This window comes from Carex rostrata, chromosome 20 (assembly GCF_964058835.1).
Source record: "Carex rostrata chromosome 20, lpCarRost1.2, whole genome shotgun sequence".
In the NCBI taxonomy this organism is placed as follows: Eukaryota; Viridiplantae; Streptophyta; class Magnoliopsida; order Poales; family Cyperaceae; genus Carex; species Carex rostrata.
In genome coordinates this window covers 4,240,503-4,263,653 of record NC_135937.1, presented here as the reverse complement: position 1 = coordinate 4,263,653, position 23,151 = coordinate 4,240,503, and the positions used below count along the sequence as shown (strand labels likewise).

The following is a 23,151-nucleotide window of genomic DNA, read 5'->3' as shown; positions in this document are numbered from 1 at the left end:
GCTCCAAACACCAGTTGGAGTGTTGTATTAGGGTTGTGAATGCCACATTATCTTGCCATCTGGAGACACCAATCGAGTGATCCAAACTCCTCCAATTCGAGTATTGTATTAGGGTTGAAAATACCCTATTATCTTGCTATATAGAGTCATTACTAGAATGCTCCAAACATGTTCAATTGGAGTGTTGTACTAGGGTTGTAAATGCCCTATTATCTTGCCATCACACCACTAGAGTGCTACAAACACTTCAATTGGAGTGTTGTATTAGGGTTGTTAATGCCCTATTATCTTGCTATATAGAGTCATTACTAGAATGTTCCAAACATGTTCAATTGGAGTGTTGTACTAGGGTTGTAAATGCCCTATTATCTTGCCATTCGGAGACACCACTACAATGCTCCAAACACCTTCAAGTGAAGTGTTGTATTGGGGTTGTAAATGCCCTATTATCTTGCCATCTAGAGACACTACTAGAGTGCTCCGAACACCTTCAATTGGAGTGTCGTATTAGGATTGTAAATGCCCTATTATCTTGTCATCTGGAGACACTACTAGAGTACCCCAAATACCTTCAAGTGGAGTGTTGTATTAGAGTTCTAAATGCCCTATTATCTTGCCATCTAGAGACACTACTAGTGTGCTCCAAACACCTTCAATTGGAGTGTTGTATTGGGGTTGTAAATGCCTTATTATCTTGTTATATAGAGTCACTACTAGAGTGCTACAAACACCTTAAATTGGAGTGTTGTATTAGGGTTGTAAATTCCCTATTATCTTTTCATCTGGAGACATTACTCGAGTGCTCCAAACACTTTCAATTGGAGTATTGTATTAGGGTTGTAAATGCCCTATTCCCTTGCCATCTAGAGACACTACTAGAGTGCTCCAATTGTATTAAATTGGAGTGTTGTATTAGGGTTGTCAATATCGTATTATATTGCAATATACCAAACACCTTCAATTAGAGTGTTGTATTAGGATTGCAAATGCCCTATTATCTTGTCAACTAGAGACACTAGAAGGGTGATCCAAACACCTTCAATTGGAGTGTTGTTTTAGGTTTGTAAATGCCCTATTATCTTGCCATCTGTAGACATTACTAGAGTGTCCGAAACACCTTCAATTGGAGTGTTGTATTAGGGTTGTAAATGACCTATTATCTTTCTAGATAGAGTCACTACTAGAGTGCTCCAAACACCTTCAATTGGAGTGTTGTATTTGGGTTGTAAACGCCCTTTTATCTTGCCATATAAAGACAATACTAGACTGCTCCAAACACCATTAATTGGAGTATTGTACAAGGGTTGTTAATGCCCTATTATCTAGCCATATAGAGACACTACTAGAGTGCTCCAAACACCATCAATTGGAGTGTTTTTTTAGGGCTGTAAATGCCATATTATCTTGCCATCTAGACACATTACTAGAGTGCTCGAAACACCTTTAATTGGATTATTGTATTAGGGTTGTTAAAGCCCTATTATCTTGCTGTATAGAAAAACATGTTCAATTGGAGTGTTGTACTAGGGTTGTAAATGCCCGATTATCTTCCCATTTGGAGACACCACTAGAGTGCTCCAAATACTTTGAATTGGAGTGTTGTATTGGGGTTGCAAATGCCTCATTATCTTGTCATCTGGAGACACTGCGCGTGTTCTCCAAACACCTTCAATTGTAGTATTGTATTATGGTTGTAAATGCCCTATAATCTTGCCATCTGGAAACACCACCAGAGTGCTTCATACACCTTCAATTGGAGTGTTGTGTTAGGGTTCCAAATTCCCAATTATCTTGCCATCTAGAGACACTACAAAAGTGCTACGTACCCCTTTCAACTGGAGTGTTGTATTTGGGTTGTAAACGCCCTATTATATTGCCATATCGAGACACTACTAGAGTGCTCCCAACACCTTCGATTGGAGTGTTCTATTAGGTTTGTAAATGCTCTATTATCTTGCTATCTGGAGATACTATTAGAGTGCCCACAATACCTTCAATTGGAGTGTTCTATTAGGGTTGCAACTGCTCTATTATCTTTCTATATACTAGAGACCTCCAAACACCTTCAATTGAAGTGTTGTATTAGTGTTGTAATTGCCTTATTATCTTGCCATCTGGAGACACTTCTAGAGTGCTCCAAACACTTTCAATTGGAGTGTTGTATTAGGGTTGCACTGCCCTATTATCTTGCTATATACTACAGTGTTTCAAACGTTTGCAATTGCCCAATTATCTTGCTGTATAAAAGAGTGCTTCAAATACCTTCAATTGGAGTGTTGTATTACGGTCGTAAATGCCTTATTATCTTGCCATCTGGAGACACTACTAGAGTGCTCCAAACACCTTCAATTGAAGTGTTGTATTAGGGTTGTAAATGCCCTATTGTCTTGCCATCTGGAGACGCTATAAGAGTGCTCCAAACACCTTCAATTGGGGTATTTTATTAGGATTGCTACTGCCCTCTTATCTTTCTATATAGAGTCACTACTAGAATGCCTCAATCACCTTCAATTGGAGTGTTGTATTAGGGTTGTAAATGTCCTATTTTCTTGTCATCTAGAGACACTACTAGAGTGCTCCGAACACCTTCAATTGGAGTGTTGTATTAGGGTTGAAAATGCCCTATTATCTCGCTATATAGAGTCACTACTGGAGTGCTTCAGACACCTTCAATTAGAGTGTTGTATTTGGGTAGTAAATGCTATATTATCTTGCCATCTGGAGACACTACTAGAGTGCTCCCAACAACTTCAATTAGGGTGTTGTATTAGGGTTGCAACTGCCCAATTATCTTGCTATAAACTATAGTGCTCCAAACACCTTCAACTGAAGTGTTGTATTAGGGTTGTAAATCCCTATTATCTTGCCATCTGGCGACTCTAAAAAAGTACTCCAAACACCTTCAATTGGAGTGTTGTATTAGGGTTGCAACTGCCCTATTATCTTGCTATATAGAGATCCTACTAGAGTGCTTCAATCACTTTCAATTGGGGTGTTGTATTAGGGTTGTAAATGCCTTATTATCTTGCAATCTGAAGATACTACTAGAGTGCTCCGAACAGCTTCAATTGGAGTGTTGTATTAGGGTTGCATATTCCTTATTATCTTGCTATATAGAGTCACTACTAGAGTGCTTCAGACACCTTCAATTGGAGTGTTGTATTTGGGTCGTAAATGCTCTATAATGTTGCCATATGGAGACACTACTAGAGTGCTCTATACAGTTTCAATTGGAGTGTTGTATTCGGCTGTAAATGCCATATTATATTGCCATCTGGTAACATGACTCGAGTGCTCCAAACATCTTCAATTGGGGTGTTGTTTTGGGTTGTCAAAGCCCAATTATCTTGCCATCTAAAGACATTACTAGTGTGCTCCAAACAACTTCAATTGGAGTGTTGTATTACGGTTGTAAATGCCCTAATATCTTGCTCTATAGAGTCACAACACAGTGCTCGAAACACCTTCAATTGGTGTGTTGTATTAGGGTTGTAAATGCAGTATTATCTTGCCATCTGGAGACACTACTGGAGTGCTCCAAACAATTTCAATTAAAGTGTTGTATTAGGGTTGTAAATGCAGTATTTTCTTGCCATCTGGAGACACTACTCAAGTGCCCCAAACACCTTTAATTCGAGTGTTGTTGTAGGGTTTTAAAAGCCCTATTATCTTGCCTTCTGTAGACACTATTATAGTTCTCCACACACCTTCAATTGGAGTGTTGTTTTAGGGTTGTGAATGCACTTTTATCTTGCCATCTGGAGACACTACTAGAGTGCTCCAAACACCTTCAATTGGAATGTTTTATTAGGGTTGTAAATTCCCTATTATCTTGCTATATAGAGTCACTACTAGAGTGCTTCAGACACCTTCAATTGGAGTGTTGTATTTGGGTCGTAAATGCTCTTTTATCTTGCCATCTGGAGACACTACTGGAGTGCTCCATACACCTTCAATTGGAGTGTTGTATTAGGTTCTAAATGCCCTATTATATTGCCATCTGGTGACACGACTCGAATGCTCCAAACACCTTCAATTGGGGTGTTTTTTTAGGGTTATAAAAGCCCAATTATCTTGCCATCTAAAGACATTAATAGAGGCAGTCCAAACACCTTCAACTGGAGAGTTGTATTATGGTTGTAAATGCCCTATTAACTTGCTATATAGAGTCACAGCTACAATGCTCGAAACAACTTCAATTGGAGTGTTGTATTAGGGTTGTAAATGCCCTATTATCTTGCCATCTGTAGACACTACTGGAGTGCTCCAAACAATTTCAATTGGAGAGTTGTATTAGGGTTGTAAATGCCGTATTATCTTGCATTCTTGAGACACAACTCGAGTGTTCCAAACACCTTCAATTGGAGTGTTGTTTTAGGGTTGTAAAAGCCCTATTATCTTGCCATCGACACTACTAGAGTGCTCCCAACAACGTCAATTGGAGTGTTGTATTAAGGTTGCAACTGCCCTATTATCTTGCTATATACTAGAGTGCTCCAAACACTTTGAATTGAAGTGTTTTATTAGGGTTGTAAATGCCCTATTATCTTGCTATCTGTAGACACTACAAGAGTGCTCCAAACACCATCAATTGGAATGTTGTATTAGGGTTGCAATTGCCCTATTATCTTGCTATATACTACAGTGTTTCAAACACTTTCAATTGGAGTGTTGTATTAGGGTTGCAACTCCCCTATTATCTTGTTGTATAATAGAGTGCTCCAAACACCTTCAATTGGACTGTTGTATTAGGGTTGTAGCTACCCTATTATCTTGCTATATAGAGTCAGCACTAGAGTGCTTCAAACACCATCAATTGGAGTGTTCTATTAGGGTTGTAATGGTCGTATTATCTTGCAATCGGGAGACACTACTAGATTGCTCCAAACACCTTCAATTGGAGTGTAGTATTAGGGTTGTAAATGACCTATTATATTGCCATCTGGAGTCACGACTCGAGTGCTCCAAACACCTTCAATTGAAGCGTTGTTTTAGGGTTGTACATGCCTTATTATCTTGTCATATGGAGACACTACTAGAGTGGTCCGAACACCTTCAATTGAAGTGTTATATTAGGGTTGCAAATGCCCTATTATCTTGCTATATAGAGTCACTAGTAGAGTGCTTAAGACACCTTCAATTGGAGTGTTGTATTTGGGTCGTAAATGCTATATTATCTTGCTATATAGTGTCACTACTAGAGTGCTCCGTACACCTTCAATTGGAGTGTTGTATTAGGTTGTAAATGCCCTATTATCTTGCCATATGGGGACACGACTCGAGTGCTCCAAACACCTTCAATTGGAGTGCTGTATTAGGATAGCAAATGCTCTATTCTCTTGCTATATAGAGTTAGTACTAGAGCGCTCCAAACACCTTCGATTGGAGTGTTGTATTAGGGTTGTAAATTTTCTATTATCTTGCCATCTAGAGACACTACTCGAGTGCTCCAAACATCTTCAATTGGAGTATTGTATTTGGGTTGTAAATGCCTCATTATCCTGCCATTTGGAGACACTCCTATAATGCTCCAAACACCGTCAATTGGAGTGTTGTATTAGGGTTGTAAATGCCCTATTATTTTGCCATCTGGAGTCACGACTTGAGTGCTCCAAACACCTTCAATTGAAGCGTTGTTTTAGGGTTGTACAAGCCCTATTATCTTGTCATATGGAGACACTACTAGAGTGCTCCGAACACCTTCAATTGGAGTGTTATATTAAGGTTGCAAATGCCCTATTATCTTGCTATATAGAGTCACTACTAGAGTGCTTAAGACACCTTCAATTGTAGTGTTGTATTTGGGTCGTAAATGCTATATTATCTTGCTATATAGTGTCACTACTAGAGTGCTCCGTACACCTTCAATTGGAGTGTTGTATTAGGATAGTAAATGGCCTATTCTCTTGCTATATAGAGTTAGTACTAGAGCGCTCCAAACACCTTCGATTGGAGTGTTGTATTAGGGTTGTAAATGCCCTATTATCTTGCCATATGGAGACACTATTAGAGGGCTCCAAACACCTTCATTTGGAGTGCTGTATTAGGATAGTAAATGCCCTATTCTCTTGCTATATAGAGTTAGTACTAGAGCACTCCAAACACCTTCGATTGGAGTGTTGTATTAGGGTTGTAAATTTTCTATTATCTTGCCATCTAGAGACACCACTCGAGTGCTCCAAACATCTTCAATGAGAGTATTGTATTTGGGTTGTAAATGCCCAATTATCCTGCCATTTGGAGACAATCCTATAGTGCTCCAAACACCTTCAATTGGAGTATTGTATTAGGGTTTTAAATGTCGTATTATATTGCCATCTGGAGTCACGACTCGAGTGCTCCAAACACCTTCAATTGAAGCGTTGTTTTAGGGTTGTACAAGCCTTATTATCTTGTCATATGGAGACACTACTAGAGTGCTCCGAACACCTTCAATTGGAGTGTTATATTAGGGTTGCAAATGCCCTATTATCTTGCTATATATAGTCACTACTAGAGTGCTTAAGACACCTTCAATTGGAGTGTTGTATTTGGGTCGTAAATGCTATATTATCTTGCTATATAGTGTCACTACTAGAGTGCTCCGTACACCTTCAATTGGAGTGTTGTTTTAGGTTGTAAATGCCCTATTATTTTGCCATCTGGTGACATGACTCGAGTGCTCCAAACACCTTCAATTGGAGTGCTGTATTAGGATAGTAAATGCCCTATTCTCTTGCTATATAGAATTATTACTAGAGCGCTCCAAACACCTTCGATTGGAGTGTTGTATTAAGGTTGTAAATTTCCTATTATCTTGCCATCTAGAGACACTACTCGAGTGCTCCGAACATCTTCAATTGGAGTATTGTATTTGGGTTGTAAATGCCTCATTATCCTACCATTTGGAGACACTCCTATAGTGCTCCAAACACCTTCAATTGGAGTGTTGTATTAGGGATGTAAATGCCCTATTATATTGCCATCTGGAGTCACGACTCGAGTGCTCCAAACACCTTCAATTGAAGCGTTGTTTTAGGGTTGTACAAGCCCTATTATCTTGTCATATGGAGACACTACTAGAGTGCTCCGAACACCTTTCAATTGGAGTGTTATATTAGGGTTGCAAATGCCCTATTATCTTGCTATATAAAGTCACTACTAGAGTGCTTAAGACACCTTCAATTGGAGTGTTGTATTTGGGTCGTAAATGCTATATTATCTTGCTATATAGTGTCACTACTAGAGTGCTCCGTACACCTTCAATTGGAGTGTTGTATTAGGTTGTAAATGCCCTATTATTTTGCCATCTGGTGAAACGACTCGAGTGCTCCAAACACCTTCAATTGGGGTGTTGTTTTATGGTTGTAAAAGTCCAATTATCTTGCCATCTAAAGACATTACTAGAGTACTCCAAACACCTTCAACTGGAGAGTTGTATTATGATTTTAATTGCCCTATTATCTTGCTATGTATAGTCACAACTACAGTGCTCGAAACATCTTCAATTGGAGTGTTGTATTAGGGTTGTAAATACCTTATTATCTTGCCATCTGGAGACAATACTGGAGTGCTCCAAACAATTTTAATTGGAGTGTTGTATTAGGGTTGTAAATGCAGTATTATCTTGTCATCTAGAGATACTACTTGAGTGCTCCAAACACCTTCAATTGGAGTGTTGTTTTAGGGTTGTAAAAGCCCTATTATCTTGCAATCTGGAGACACTACTAGAGTGCTCCTAACAACTTCAATTGGAGTGTTGTATTAATGTTGCATCTGCCCTATTATCTTGTTAAATACTAGAGTGCTCCAAACACCTTGAATTGAAGTGTTATATTTGTAAATGTCATATTATCTTGCCATCTGTAGACACTACCAAGAGTACTCCAAACACCTTCAATTGGAGTGTTGTATTTGCAACTGCCCTATTATATTGCTATATATATAGTCACTACTGGAGTGCTTCAATTACCTTCAATTGGGGTGTTGTATTAGGGTTGTAAATGCCTTATTATCTTGCAATCCGAAGATACTAAGTATAGGTGTTGTATTAGGGTTGTAAATGCCTTATTACCTTCAATTGGTCAGACTCAATTTTTGTTTTCCCACCAATTTACATTGTTTAGGGAAAATTATGGGAAGAAAGGAAGGAACGTCTTGGGAAGAAACTAAGTATCCGAACCGGTCTACTATTTAGAAATGAAATTATGGTGGAACCCACCAGATCCTATTTTAAACTCAAACATCCAAACATGCCCTAATGTTATTCCATTGTGGGACTAAGCACATGAACCAAATCTAGACTGATTTTTTTTTACCAATATTTATTATTGTAATTATATATTTTAAATATTTATTTGTTTATAAATGTTTTTAAACGTTTATTTTTTGTAAATGTTTTTAATTTTAATTTTCTTATTTTTTAATTACATATTTTAAATGGTTGTTTATAAATATTTATTTTTTAATATTTTTAAATAAATTTTCATAACTGTTTAAAATGTTTATTTTTTTAAAAGATTTTTAATTATTGTTTTCTTATTTTTTTATAAATATTTTGTTATTTTATTTGTACCCATTTTTGTAATAATTTTTAGAAGAAATGTTTCTATTTATTATTATTATTATTATTTAATCGTATTATTATAATTTTATTAATAAAAAATGTATAAATTAAAAATCAAGCAAAATATTAATTTTGTATTAATCAATGATCAGTTTGTTAATTTAATTTTAAATAATTTAGTGGTGATTTAACTAAGGGAAATGGAAATATTATTATTGTTTAATTGATTTAATTTAAATAATTAATAATTATTTTATTGATGTCAAGTACTTTAGAAAGAAAATAGGATTTCCCACAACTATTACCACAATACAACTGAATACTCATTCAATACATTTCTATAATTATTTATGTACATACTTATAAGTATGGATTCCCGTAAATAAAAAAAGTGGGTTCCCGAACCTGTCAAATTCCATCCCACATAATTCCATGACAAACGAACAGGCCCTATTGTTGTCCTTAGCTCACAATAGAGTTCTTAATTTGATGAGTAGGTTATAAACTTGATAAAAAAAAAAAACAGCTTGGGTGAAAGAATTGCATAGTGTTCCTCAAAAAATAAAGAACGAATTCCATAGTATATCCTTCGTTTGTTGTAATTTTTAATTATCATGTCTAACTATTAAATTTTAAGTTAGTTTAATTATTAACATTAAATTATGTATATCATATTGAAAATAATGAGTATATTATATCGTCAGAAATATACAAGGTAGAAGAGTATTGAAGTCTTTGCATGTTACAATATATATTTTACTTGTATTAAGTCACCATTTTTAATTCTACTATTTTACTGAACAAGTTGCTCTTTAATAAGAATTTAATTTTTAATCTCCCACCATTTTTAAAGAGGTTGCCGAACCCAAAATTTTTATTAATAGGAAATTAATTAAATAAATATTATTATTATGAACGAAATTGAGTTTTTTCGAGATATAGGAAAAACGTGATAGTTTATAATGTTTTTTGGACGTTATAGACTATCACGATCAGATTAGCCATTACTCTCCTTTGGATGTAATTAAAGAGAACTTGATAGTCTATAACGTCCAAAGCAATGTTATCAGAATCAGACCGGACATCGAACCGCAAAGCTTCAGTTCAACGGTTTACTAGCTGGATTGGTGGTTCAACCGATTCAATTGCTGGTTTTTTAAAACATATATAACTTATTATTAGAAAATCAAATTGTTTATTTATTTTTGCGTATTTTAATAATAGAAGTTCAACATTCTGATTATGTGATACTTTCACAAGTAGTCTCGTACATACACTTGAAGCAGCCTCATACAACAAAATAAAAGTTTAATATTTCTAATATAAGAGATGCAAAGTCATTTATCATGAATCATGATCAACATTTTATGAAAAATTATTTTTTTCTTGTCTTAGTAAATTTATAATTTCATCTTGACCCAACCAATACATACCAGTCACCTGTATAGATGGAAAAGGAATTAACAATAAAAGTTCAATTTCTCTTTCTTTTGTTTCTCTCAGCACTTTTTCCAATTAAAAGTTAACTTTTCATTTGATTTTTGAATGATTTCTCTTTGCTTTATTTTTGTTTAGAATTGATACACATGAGAAACTAGTGTTGTGCTCTCGGGTAGGGTACGGGTACCTCGGGTAAATCCGGGACCGGTAACGGGTAGGGCGGGTACGGGTAGGTCGGGTAGAACTGGTACGGGTAGGACGGGTAATTTTTTAAAAAACTATACCCTACCCGTTTTATACCCATGCCCGTCTCGGGTAACGGATACCTCGGGTAGGGTACGGGTATTTTTTTTTTCTGTTTCATAGAAACGGACGGCCCAGATTTACTCTCAGGGTGCCTATTCGGGAGGAAATAAAAGGTTGGATTTGGAATTGGAGGGACCCTACAATCCCTTAGGATGGTAGCAGATTTATTTCCCTATTCGGGAATCAGGATAGCGCAGGGGCTAGTGTCATTTGTGCTTTGAGATTTGTGCCAAGTTAAAAGAATGATCCTTGACCATCTATTTCAATTGTACTCAGTCAGTTAACCTGAGGGGATCTGAATTCGGTTAGGGGGGAAATTTGAATTTCAAATTTTAAACGGGTAACAGGTACGGGTTAAATGGGTAAAGGGGTTCGGGTACGGGTACACGGGTGCGGGCACGGGTACAACGGGTACGGGTAGGAGGGTTTCGGGCATGGGTAGGCGTGTTTCGGGCACGGGTACGGCGGGTATGGGTTCGGCGGGTTTTTTTTCCAAAACGAGTTGTCCGGTCCGTCTCAAATCCGTACCTGTCTACCCGTCTACCCGCTTGTACCCGGGCATGGGTACGGATACCTCGGGTAACGGATACGGGTCAGGCAAAATGGGTAGTACCCGTTCGGGTTTTAGCATAACTCTAAGAGACATGACTGACTACATGAGCCATAAAGTGAGTTTCTAAAGAAACATTGTAGACCAAGTTTATATGAAGATTACCAAAAAGCAAAGAGATCACATGAGTTTATATGAAAATTGTGTCTTTTCTACTTTAAACCGGTTTTTTCATAAATTGGTTCATCAGTTTTAAATACAAGCCGGTCGGTTCAACTATTTTTTTCCGGTTTAGTAACATATCCGATCCATTAAGTGAACCAAACCTGACAAATGACATTTAGTAACATATCCGATCCATTTAGTAACATATCCGATTTTTTCCGGTTTAGTAACATATCCGATCCATTTAGTAACATATCCGATTTTTTCCGGTCGAACCAACTGGTCCAGAGAACATTATAAACTATCACGTTTTCTCCGTATCTCGAAAAATCTCAATTTTATTTTTCATTATCGATATTTATTTAATTAATTTTCTATTAATAAAAATTTCGGTTGCCGAACACCCTCATAAAGATCGTTCTCCAAACACACACTGGAAAATAATAGATTAGAACCTTATAAAAATTATAAACCCATGGGTATAGCCGAACGGGCCTAATTGTTATTGGGTCATTATTGGACCGTTTTTGGGTATTCGGATCCATTGCCTATCAAATTAGAAACCCAGTAATCTATCTAAAATTCCTTCCATGCCCGACCCAATAGCTTCTTCGATCCGACCCACGTACCCGTCTTCCCATTTACTTCTCCCTCAACAGTCTACAGGATGTTATTTTCTCTTTTCTTCGATTCAAAGCTTCATCAATGGCCATAGCGATTGCCATTTTGTCACTGCCTTTCGCGACTTTCCTTTTTCTCTCTCTAACCGTAATATCTTCGAGGCGAAATCGGAAGAAATCCGTCGGATTCTTTCATCCATACACCAACGATGGCGGAGGTGGAGAGAGAGTGTTGTGGTGCGCTGTACGAGCCGTACAACAGGAGAATCCAGGTTTAGAGTGTGCTGTGTTCAGCGGGGACGATGCCTCGCCTGAGAGCCTCTCCATCCGCGCTCGAGACAGATTCGGCGTAGAGTTATTGCGTGCACCTAAGGTCCACTGAATAAAAACTTTTCTTGCATTTCTTATATTAATGTGGCGTAATTCAAGGCCGAACTATTCAATCGTTGTCAAACCCCTTCCCACGTTCTAAGCGTGCACTAAGATCCTTTTTTTTATAGCCCTGTGTATATTGCTATGTAAAGATTTTAACATTTTCCTAAATTTAGACACTACAGCTATAAAAAAAAAAGATAAAAAAAACTTTTCAACTGCTAAAAACCTTGAGAAACCCATATTTGCTTCAGAACACACCCTGCATCCCTAACTTAGCATCTGAAGAGTGGCAACTGTACCATTGCTTTCTGCAGAGCCCATTTTCAGCAGTTTTTCACAATTCTCCTTATCAGCATGGGTTTTCAAAACACAAAATCCTACCCAGAAAAGAACAACCCCTGGTAACACAAGAATCCATTTTGTCATACAAAGACTTGACACAATGTACCAGAAACAAAACAACTTCTGGTACCACAATGTACCAGTATCAACTCTGATGCACAGAGACACCACACTGTGGCTTTCACATAAGCGATTTTTCAGCTTCAAACACAATTGCACAAATTTACACCTCTTCCATATCCAGCAGGGTTCTTCAGTTCTGTCTTCTAAGGAGAGTGCACTCATAGGGCCCACCCATTGGATTGGTATCATATCCAGATCTTCAGGTTTCCATCTGTTGAGGATGGAAGCCACCTCTGGGTTCATCATCCCTGCCCACAATTCCACCATAGAACAAATTAGAACAATAGGATTTCTCACAGATTTCACTTTGGCATCAGTAAAGTGCAAACTATTTCTATTTTTCCAAACAATCCAACATATAGCACTGACAAAACTAAGGAAAGCTTGTTGCTGGTAGCCCGGTAAGCTTAATGCAAATTGGATCAAATCCTGAAAAGAATCCCAATGTGTGTAGTAGTTATGGCTTTCACCCATTGAGCACTAAGATTTTTTCTTAAAACAATGTCAAATCTTTAAATTCTAGATGACACCGGACTTCGTATATGTCTAACATTCAACGTAACAATAACTTTAAACCAATGCAAAATTGTGGTCTAGTTTACTAAAATTAACTCTGAAGGTTGAGTTTTTTTAAAGGTCGGCTCAATTAAAAAATATATAAAATTCCTACCTAATAAATTCATCAAAAATTAACTCTGCAAAATCAAGTGTTTTATTTTTTCTCATTTAACAATAGCTCCTTAATGAGATAGCTATTTAATTTCTAGGTTATTCGCTTGTTCAAAAGGAAGTGGATTGATGAGAAAACATATCCCCGGTTTACCATGATCGGTCAGAGCCTTGGGTCAGTTTATCTCACATGGGAAGCATTATGCAAGTACAACCCTGAATTTTACTTTGACACAAGCGGTTATGCTTTCACTTACCCATTAGCCCGTTTATTTGGCTGTAAAGTGATATGCTACACTCACTACCCAACAATTAGTTCTGACATGATTGCGCGGGTTACTGGTCACAGCTCTATGTACAATAATGACCCTCTAATTGCCAAAAGGTACGACTGCATTTATTTTGTTATTCCTCATTGATTTATTGTGTTTTTGTTGGGTTGAGACATAGTTCTTATGTATGCTCATCTGGTACTACTGAGTCTGTAGTGACACATTTGGTGGTAGCAATAAAACACAAGGAAAACCAACACCTGTTAACACTACAGTATTGGTAGGAAACCCTGGTACAGTAGTCTCAAGTCCCTCATAGGGATTAGCTTTCTGGGTAATTAAACAGATAACAGATCAACAGAGGCCCTGCAAACTATTTCAGAAAAAAATTTAGAATTGGAAGATGGCCGACTGACAAGGTATAATTCCTCTCTTTATGATGACAGTGTGTGGCTATCAAGGTGTAAAGTAGTATATTACTCGATATTCAGTTGGTTGTATGGGTTGGTGGGGTCCTGTGCTCATCTGGCAATGGTAAATTCATCATGGACTGGGTCCCACATAGAGAAGCTTTGGAAGATACCTAGTCGTACCAGAAGGGTCTACCCACCTTGTGACACCTCATCTTTACAGGTACATGTTATGAAACTTCATTCTTTGAAATTATCTGTGGGGTTACATAATACGATCAGCAGTTAAGGTTTTTTTTCTTCTCTTTAGTACTGTTTAGAGTAATTCTTAGATTTCTTATTGTTGAACCAGATGCTTCCTTTGGAAAGGCCTGCTGACCCGCCTATCTTTATATCTGTTGCACAATTTCGGCCAGAGAAGGTTTGTTCTCAGAACTTTTTATGTTTTGAAATCAATGTTTCTTATCTTTGGCAGAGCTTTAGTGTCCATGTTTGTACGCAACACGAACATGAAATAACAGGATAAAACCGTTCTAAATTTCATTTTAATTCGTCTCTCTTGGTATGCATGAATGGTACAATTCCAATAGAGGACCTTACTGATACACACTTAAGACCATAATAATTCATCTCTAACTAAACATATAAATTCCAGGCTCATGGGCTCCAGCTAGAGGCATTTGCACTAGCTCTGGAGAGACTTAGTTCAGAGTCGGAGTCAGGTATAATTAAAAAGACACCAAAGCTACAGTTTGTTGGCAGCTGTAGAAATAAAGATGATGAAAATAGGTTGCAAAAGCTTAAAGAGAGAAGTACTGAACTACATTTGGATGATTTTGTGGAATTTCATAGTAATGTATTGTACAGGTACTTTTCTGAAATTTTGAAAATTCAAGGATATTTCTAATGAGAAGATATATTGACAACCTTATTTCTTTGATAATTGTGACAACCGGTAAAATAATTATCACAATTGAAATGGTAAATATGCTCTCTACAGTTTAGATAGGTTGTGTATAAAAAATATGGTGCTACTTGGGAATTGTTTGATCACCGATCAAGCGCTGGTTAAAACTGAACCATCAATTTTAAACTGTTTGATGGAACCAATTAGTTCTCAAACTCCACCAAATTTGATATACAACCTTTCTAAACTACAGAAAAAGGTCTCTTTAATTTTACTTTTATTTTTTGTTTTGGTAAACTTCGATAGGCTGTTCATGGTTGTCAAATAAGTTTTCTGTCAACATAACCTATTTTATCTTGAATATTCACCTTTGTGATTCGTATGTTAATGTCACTGTTATTTTTTCCTAAAGATGTTAATTTAGAAATAACATAGGTTTTGACTATTTATATCAGGGATTTAGTCAAACTTTTAGGGGGTGCTATAGCTGGGCTTCATTCAATGGTTGATGAGCATTTTGGAATTAGCGTAGTGGAATACATGGCTGCTGGTGCCATTCCAATTGGTGAGTTATGCTAAATTCCATGTAATACTGCTATCAAATTAATCAGTTTTAAGTGGTGATGGTACATACCAGTGCCAAAAAAACATAACAAAATAGAATCACCACTTACAAACTCATAAATCGTTTTAATGTTAATTCTCCAGCACATAATTCGGCTGGTCCTAGGATGGATATAGTACTAGAAGAAGACGGACAACAAACTGGGTTCTTAGCCAATACCGTAGAAGAGTATGCTCATGCAATTATAAAAGTTCTGACGATGTCAGACACAGCTAGGCTGAGGATTGCCTCTTCAGCCAGGAACCGTGCACAGAGGTTCTCTGAGCAGAGATTTGACCGGGATATTAAGGATGCAATTCGACCACTTTTTGTGGGTGCCTAAATGGTACAACTTTTTAATATTTAGATACTAAGGTGGTGTGGGAGTGTGCATTAGTTGGGTGGTCATTGTTTTAGAATTGATTGTAGTTTATAGGTGACTGAGTTAGCAACAGGCTCTCTCGCTGTATTATTTTTTTTTAGCTTTTTGTGCTTGTTTTATTTAGTTTTTTCGCGGGAAACCTACTCTTAAGGCCCTGTTCGGTGCGCTACTGTGCGCTTGGGAAAAAAAAAATTCACTCAGACTGAATTTTTTTTTTCCCACGAGCACAGTAAAAATCAGTTCAAAACCCATACCCATTCCTCAACCCATTAAAATGCCGAACAGGGCCCAAGTGATTTAGCTTAAGAGTAGAATTTTGTATTGAGCAGACAGGTGACAATAATTTATCTTAATAAGCTTTGCCATTTCCATTTTGTTCCAGACAATAACACAAATCAGTGAATCTGTTTAGCGTGTTGAGCTATGATGATTTTCTTGGAGATTTTCTTTTTCTCGATTGCATTGGTAATCTCTCTGAGTATTTTTCTTGGAACAAAAGCGTAATTTTGATGAACAAAATTTGAAGGGATAACTTGCTCTAACATGCGTGAAAATTTAAAGTGATATCATATACAACGACACTTCCTCCAACTTGTAAACAACCAACAACTTCACATGCTCATTAGAAAAAACCACACGTGCATGTTACAGTACAAACCATAGAAAAGCAATAAGCGACGCACGTAGTAGCACTTCAAAAATAAAAAAATATGTACATACAGCAAGGGACTAGAAGGTAGAAAGTGCTCACTTTACCCAACTACTAAAATTTCACACACGCTAAAACAGCGCAATATTCTCAGTACTCAGCAAACCAAGAAACCCATTGGAAGCAAAGACTATCTCTATTATTAATGTAGGAAAGGGATCTGCAAGGGACTTGCCACATAAAGCACCCAAGGAGCACTACAAATAACAACCAGGGCACGCCATGCAGTTTTATTGTGAAAGAAGAGGTGAGTGGCGATCATTGGAGGTAACAGAGCAGTTAAGAGGCATCAATGCTGGGTCCCGGTATGCAGTCACCAATTTCTCATAGAAGTCCCTCATTTCAGGACTATTCTCGTCACCTCTATCTTTCTTTATCAATGCCTGAAATAAGAACAGTTCTTATTTTTGGACCTGCTGGTTGCAAACTTAGGTAATTGACATTAGGCATTTTAGATAAATTTTTAAAGACAGATTACCTCAGCTGAGTAAGCTTGGAAAATGGGTGAAAAGCGCTTCTTACAATACTCATTAAACAAAAGTGTGAGAATCGGTAAGGGAACAATCAAACTTGATGCAAGAGGAAGCTTCTTAAGACCAAAAATTCCAATTGTGATAATGTGCATTAGCACAAGGGAGAATATTGTTGTATTGTGCACTATCGGCCAAAATCTGCCACCTGTATCATACTTTGGCGAATATATGTTCAGGAGCTGTGTCAAGTACAAAAAATAACACGTTAGTATAACAAAACTACTGTTGGTGACTACTTAAAGCCAGCAAGAAATCTTTCAACATTGCCAACTTTTTTAATTTTAGATTTCATGTTTTCTCTCTCTATGGAATGGCAACAGCTCCAAAGAGAAAATTTCCAAGTAGTGAGCTAAACTAGACAGAGATGAGGCTGGTTATAAAAGGTAAAGAGTCAGGACTTCTAAAAAATTCGGACACTGGATTTGAAAGTTTTCAAGTTCGGATTTTTTATGTCGGAATTAGACATCATAGTCATTCTATTGAAACCACCTGCAAGATAGCAAGTATAGTTCATTTTACATGGCCACCTAGATTATCAAACATCATGTATGTAACTGAATAATATTAAATATGTCACATGCCCCTCCAAAGAATCAAATATATCATGGATACGTCTCCCTAATATATTATTCAAAAAATTTCAAATAAGCCCTCATTTAATCCTCATTCATGTAGAGATAAACAGTATGGGAAGGTTGTTTGTCTTCTTCTTTTTTTAAGTATATGGGAAAGGAGGGGCACAAGACATTTTTCATGCTATAAAGGAATATATATTATATTTCTTTTGTAGGGTGAGCATGGTACTTGTTGGGAAAACTTGATGTGGTAGTTTGACATTTCACAAAGGGCACAAGTGACATTAGCCATAAAAAGAAAAAGAAAATATACTATAAAAAGGCAAAAAGTGAACCTCTAACCTGGTTACGATAAATAATGTAGCCAAGACCGAAGTAAACCAGAATAAATGGGAGAATAAGGGGGGCCAGGATAAAGTACGTCAGGCCTAAGAGCCCAAATAAAAGAATTCGAGGGATTTCACTGTGGTAGGATATAGACGGTTCATTTATCTTCTCATTGGATTCTTTTTTGGAACAGGGGCAAGTAAAAAGATGACTCAGCAGCACCATTGTTTGTGTCAGCTCAGAAGAAACACTCGTCCATGATGTCACCACATATGCGATAAAGAATGATGCCTGAACATTTCAGTTTTGTTATTGAAGAACATTTTTTACATGCATAATTAGACTATTATATCATAATGCTACACAAAATAGTAACTGAAATATCATCAATTTCCATTTTGGTCACTAATATAAATTTTCTCGTTGTGGTCTTAAATGCCAATTTAAATAAAATTTGTCCCTGTCATCATCTCTGAGTCAAACAATACACAAAATTCTAGTCCACACAGCGTTATGTGTTATTCACCAATAAAAGAAATACAAGGTGTTGAGTGCAGATGTCATGTCACTAGTTTAACTTTATCAAGACCTTTTTCAGAAAACAAAGACATATGAAACCCTAAGCTTAATATTTTTCCATAAAAGAGGCGTACCTGGGCAGGTACAACAATTGCCAACAAAGCAGGAATATTTTTTGGGTCTAGAAGCAGTTCGAGCTGGCTTGTAACTGACCCTGTAAGCACATTAGCGAAAAAGATGCTCCAAATGGTGAACCAAAGCATCTTCCCACAAGCACTTTTTTCTATCTCGCTATTGGCTATGTAACCTTGCATAGTCGAGAAGAGTTTCATCAATGGAGGGATCTGGGATGAGAGCAACTGAAGAAGAAGACTTGGGAGGTACCCTGTTATAACTTGACTTACAACAGCTCTGCAATAAAATTTGATATGATTGATCAAATTAAGGGTTTTGGCTATTAATACAGGTACGACAAGTACTGAACCCAATCAGTCGTAGATCTAAGACTAATGATCTCAGTACTAAACCTAATGTCCGTATCAATTTCAAATACTAAAATGGTTTTCAGCAAAAATTTAAACGCAGGCATCTAAGCATAAGACAGATATCAAGGACCACACTTGCCGACCAATTAAAATTATTCTGCTAGTTTTTTAGGTATCAACATATAGAAGATTAGTGCAAAGATATGACAACACCGACAAAAAGAAGAAAGTAACAAAAACACCATTTTCAGTAAAAACACAAAAGTTAAGACTTTCTCAAGCACTGATCATGAATAACTTACATTTTGAGGACATTTTTCAGAAAGGGAAGCCAAATCTCAAGCTGTTCCAAGTAGGTTAGGCCTTGAACAAAGGCTGCAACTAGGAGGAAGATTATTATGAGAAAAAATGATGCAACAAAAACAATGAACTTAGAGATCCATCTTTGCGTGAAGGACGTAGAAAAGAAAGGCCAATACACGTCACGGGGTTCAGGGGCCGGCTCGGTGACCCACTCTGTTGGGTTGTCCGATTGCGGAATATTGATGCAACTAGCCGCACCAAACCGGGACTTGAAACAGACAAAAGCAGCAGGAATTTCCTGGAAAGAAAGGTCAATAAAGCATTAGTTTTAAATTGAAGGGCCAGGATAGTTGCAGGTGATATACGGAATAATAAATGACATAGTTTTTTTCAGTCTTGGTTACTATTTTCTACCTTAGCTTATACAGGGACTAAACTCAAGTAGATATACAGTGTGTTCGCACTGTATCCTGGTACAACAGATTATCATTTCCTTGTTATTCAAGTGAGAAAACATAGTTGTTGATTCATTGGGCAACTTAGAGTTTAGAGTTTAGGGTTTAGAATTTATAGTTGTTGATTCATTGGGGAAGTGGGGTGTCCGTTCTATTTGACATGTCAACATTCTTTTCATTTCCTTGATAATTTCTTTTTCTGAGGCAAAAAAAAAAATCTGTGGCTTGGACATTTAGTTTTTGGTTCAATTAGAAATTGCTATGTTTTAGTTAACATTTTGTGTTGTGATGTAGACTTCCAATAAACTGAAATGATAGAGAGAAGTTCATATTTCAGAACTCATTAACATTGTAAGCTCAAATAAACAAGGTTCCAATTCCCTAGGTTTTGTGTACAAGTGCCAACATTCTTCTTTATCTGTTGACCCAACTTGGTTGAAAGAAACATAATAACTCAATATATGAATAATTAAGTTTCATTCTCAGTGTGTTTCTTCTCTGGTAAAATTTGCAATCATGGCTAGAAAGATTTAGTTCAGGAATTTGACCAAAACAATCCACGCCCTTCATGTAACATGGACGGTGTATCAGTGTATGTAATTTTTGTGACTGCCATAATACTTGATTAAATCGTATGAGAAATATATTTTCAGTGCCTGATTGCCTAAACAAGTAATCTAATATGAGATTACTAAAAGCACAAAAAAGAATGAATTGATAAAGGCTATCGTAGTATTGAATGATCTAGTTAATTTCTACCATACAAAATGGGCTTTCATAGTAGGACCTTGTTATATTATTTTTATTATAATCTCTTGGTGTTATTTGTGAAGCCAGTGTAATGAAGTTACATTTTTCAACTTATGATTTTTAATCAACATAAAAGTGATACTTGCCTCGCCAGCCATAGTGACTTCTGATTGATGTAACCTGACATTCTCTTCCAAATCTTCAAGCTTCTTGCTGTAGAGTATCACAGGGTCCTTTTTGACAAAACGTCTAAAAAATCCACCAGTACCAGCACCACTACCCCCATTTTGTGAAGTGCGTGGTAAGGATTTAAGATGGGTCAGCCTCTTATATGCATTTTCGGCATCATTCTGGATTGAAATTGATTACTGTTATGTCACTATTAACAAAATCTGAAGAATAGCAACCTGTGGGTAAAAAACACTAGAATATCAAATATAACCCTGCAAATCAAGAAAAAACCTTTTTCTTTTCTAAAAACTGGCTGTAAAATTGTAAAGATAACAAGAGGGGAGGATAGTATGGTTATCTTTTCACGTACATCAGGAAAACAGGGACACGGGATAATTTCCTGTGCTTTATAGGGCATAGCTGATAATTCTGTTTTGTACAGAAATATGTAATATTCTGGGAATTTTGCAGAGGTACAAATGAAATTGTACTGGGTCAAATTGACTTACTATGAGGTGACGTAACTTGCTAGTTTGGTGAACAACTACATGGGATAAATACGTAGATGGATAGTAATCCATGAAAAACCTCTCGACAGTGTTACTGATAGAACCACCACTACGTACTGGTATACCCCGTACCAGTATCGTAAAATGGTGGTGCATGGGTTTTGATGCCATAAAGTGGGACAGCCTCTTAGCTGATATGTACTTGTATTCCTGGCATGAAAAAGATGAATGTGATGAGAATTAGTAACTTTTGAAAATTACGGCATACATGTTCCCGTTCTTGCAAATAGCATCCAAAGTTTCTCATATTCAAAACTATCAAATTTGTTGCAGCAGAGAAGACGTTTGTATTACCATTGCATCCCTTTCTATCATTCTTAGTTATTGCAAGTGAGAAGCAGTACCTACCATTTCTCATGGGGCAGTTTCGTCATTGCAGCTTTTTTTTTCCTTTTAACAATTGGCCCTTCATGCAAATGATACCCGCAAAGATGTTTCATTGTTTGCAAATACGCATGGTGTTGGACATTGTTCCAGATATAGTAACTATTACAAGAGGAACTTTCTTATAGATAAGAGAGACAAAAAACTATTGTGAAATTAACTCACATCGTATAGTAGGTAGCAAACAAATGTAGTGATAATATAAGCTGCCGAAAAATGAAACCACAATCTGCCAAAAATAAAAGCACATCATTAAATAAGAATTTTCAACTTACATAAGATTCTTACTTAAAATTTACTACATTACAATTGGCCTGCTTGCAAGTCAACACACAGAAAAAACCAAACCCACCCAAAATATTTTCAAATACAATTCAAACTGAGCTATAAAAGGATATTTCTGGCTAGTGCATATATGACCATCATAGGCTCGTAGCACTGAAAATTGAGATGTTATTTTTTGGGTCTGAATTTCCCTGCTCTACTTCTTTATTCATGCAACTAAGTGCGGTCAGAACTTAACCCAAAGAATACAAAGAAATTTAGGTTTGATGGAATTGACCTATTGGAGCCATTGTCTACATTTGAAATGCTGAATAGATCAATGGACTTATTTGGCAAATCTGAGAAGTCATCAATGCTAAGCTGATCACCTAAATAGTTCACAGGGACCAGTACAAATATTCCAATAATTCCAGCTACTGAAAATACTCTCAAACTGCATTAAAGCATACAAATTAGAACAGAAAGATATTAAATATGCAAGGAAAAATTTATTAAAAAGCACATATTTGACCTAATGGGCAATTTGGTAAGACGAGTATCCTACAAATAAGAAATAACTAACCAAAAGACGAAAATTCTCATGAAAACAACGCCATCAAGACCGGATGAAGCGAGAAGGTCCTCCTCTGACAGCCGCCACGCAGCGCGGACCCACCCAACAGAGGGCAAAATGTTGTCGATGCTGAAGTGGGCCCGGGTTTGAGTCTCACCGTCGTCCGCTTGCCTAGCAGCGGCGAGGAGACGAGGCGCATAGATACTGAGGTTTCCAGGCTGTTTGCGAAGGATCGAGTAGAGCGCGAAGAGGAGTACGGTGAAGAGGAGGTTCAAACCTACCGCGGTGAGTAGAGCTGAGACTATCATTTCATGTCAGGTCTAAAGAAAGAAATTTTAGGAGTTCAAGAGGTTTTTGGTTCAATGAAAGACAAGAAAAGTATCAATCAGTCTCTGTTTCTCTTTTCTATTTTTATTACTTAGAAACAGGCTACGTGGCTCTGAGAGGTGAGCTGAAAGTCTGAAAGTGTTATTGACATGTCGGCAACTTCTACTTGACATTAATTACAACAAAAAAAACAAAAAAATATTAAGAGTAAAGATACTGTTCCTCCCTTTTTAGTCCCCTATCTGTCCCCGCGATTAATGGTTTATGGTAGTTAATTAATGCAATCATTAGTAGTTCCCCACTAACTATAATTGAAAATCTTTCCCTGAACTTTAAATTTTCCTTCTCCACGGCTTTCTTCTCCGAGTCTCTTTCTCGGCGTGGTGCACCGTCGAGATCCAACGAGGAGAGTGTGGTGCACCATCGAGATCTAGCGAGGATAGCGTGGTGCACCTTCGAGATTCGACGAGGAGAGCGTGATGCACCATCGAGATCC

General features: G+C 37.0%; 2 protein-coding genes across 4 annotated transcripts; one reads left to right on the top strand and one right to left on the bottom strand.

The window, feature by feature from the left end:
* Positions 1 to 11,565: 11,565 nt before the first annotated feature.
* On the top strand, positions 11,566 to 16,081 carry LOC144572325 (GDP-Man:Man(3)GlcNAc(2)-PP-Dol alpha-1,2-mannosyltransferase-like). 2 transcript variants are annotated; one of them, XM_078321856.1, is made up of 7 exons: positions 11,566 to 11,999; positions 13,234 to 13,520; positions 13,854 to 14,040; positions 14,170 to 14,238; positions 14,473 to 14,684; positions 15,180 to 15,289; positions 15,433 to 16,081. In XM_078321856.1, the coding sequence occupies exons 1-7, from the start codon at positions 11,712 to 11,714 to the stop codon at positions 15,669 to 15,671; spliced, it is 1,392 nt and encodes a 463-aa protein (XP_078177982.1). In that variant the 5' UTR covers positions 11,566 to 11,711; the 3' UTR covers positions 15,672 to 16,081. The 2 variants fall into 2 exon arrangements, with proteins under 2 accessions (XP_078177982.1, XP_078177983.1); XM_078321857.1 differs by having other exon boundaries at positions 11,861 to 11,999; positions 13,421 to 13,520.
* Positions 16,082 to 16,393: 312 nt separating this feature from the next.
* On the bottom strand, positions 16,394 to 22,825 carry LOC144572316 (hyperosmolality-gated Ca2+ permeable channel 2.3-like). Of its 2 annotated transcripts, XM_078321847.1 has the most exons (10): positions 22,338 to 22,825; positions 22,053 to 22,208; positions 21,656 to 21,719; positions 21,047 to 21,256; positions 20,513 to 20,716; positions 19,161 to 19,459; positions 18,508 to 18,784; positions 17,870 to 18,145; positions 16,898 to 17,131; positions 16,394 to 16,802 (listed from the first exon to the last, which is right to left on the bottom strand). In XM_078321847.1, the coding sequence occupies exons 1-10, from the start codon at positions 22,634 to 22,636 to the stop codon at positions 16,650 to 16,652; spliced, it is 2,172 nt and encodes a 723-aa protein (XP_078177973.1). In that variant the 5' UTR covers positions 22,637 to 22,825; the 3' UTR covers positions 16,394 to 16,649. The 2 variants fall into 2 exon arrangements, with proteins under 2 accessions (XP_078177973.1, XP_078177974.1); XM_078321848.1 differs by lacking the exon at positions 20,513 to 20,716 and having other exon boundaries at positions 22,338 to 22,748.
* Positions 22,826 to 23,151: the final 326 nt, after the last annotated feature.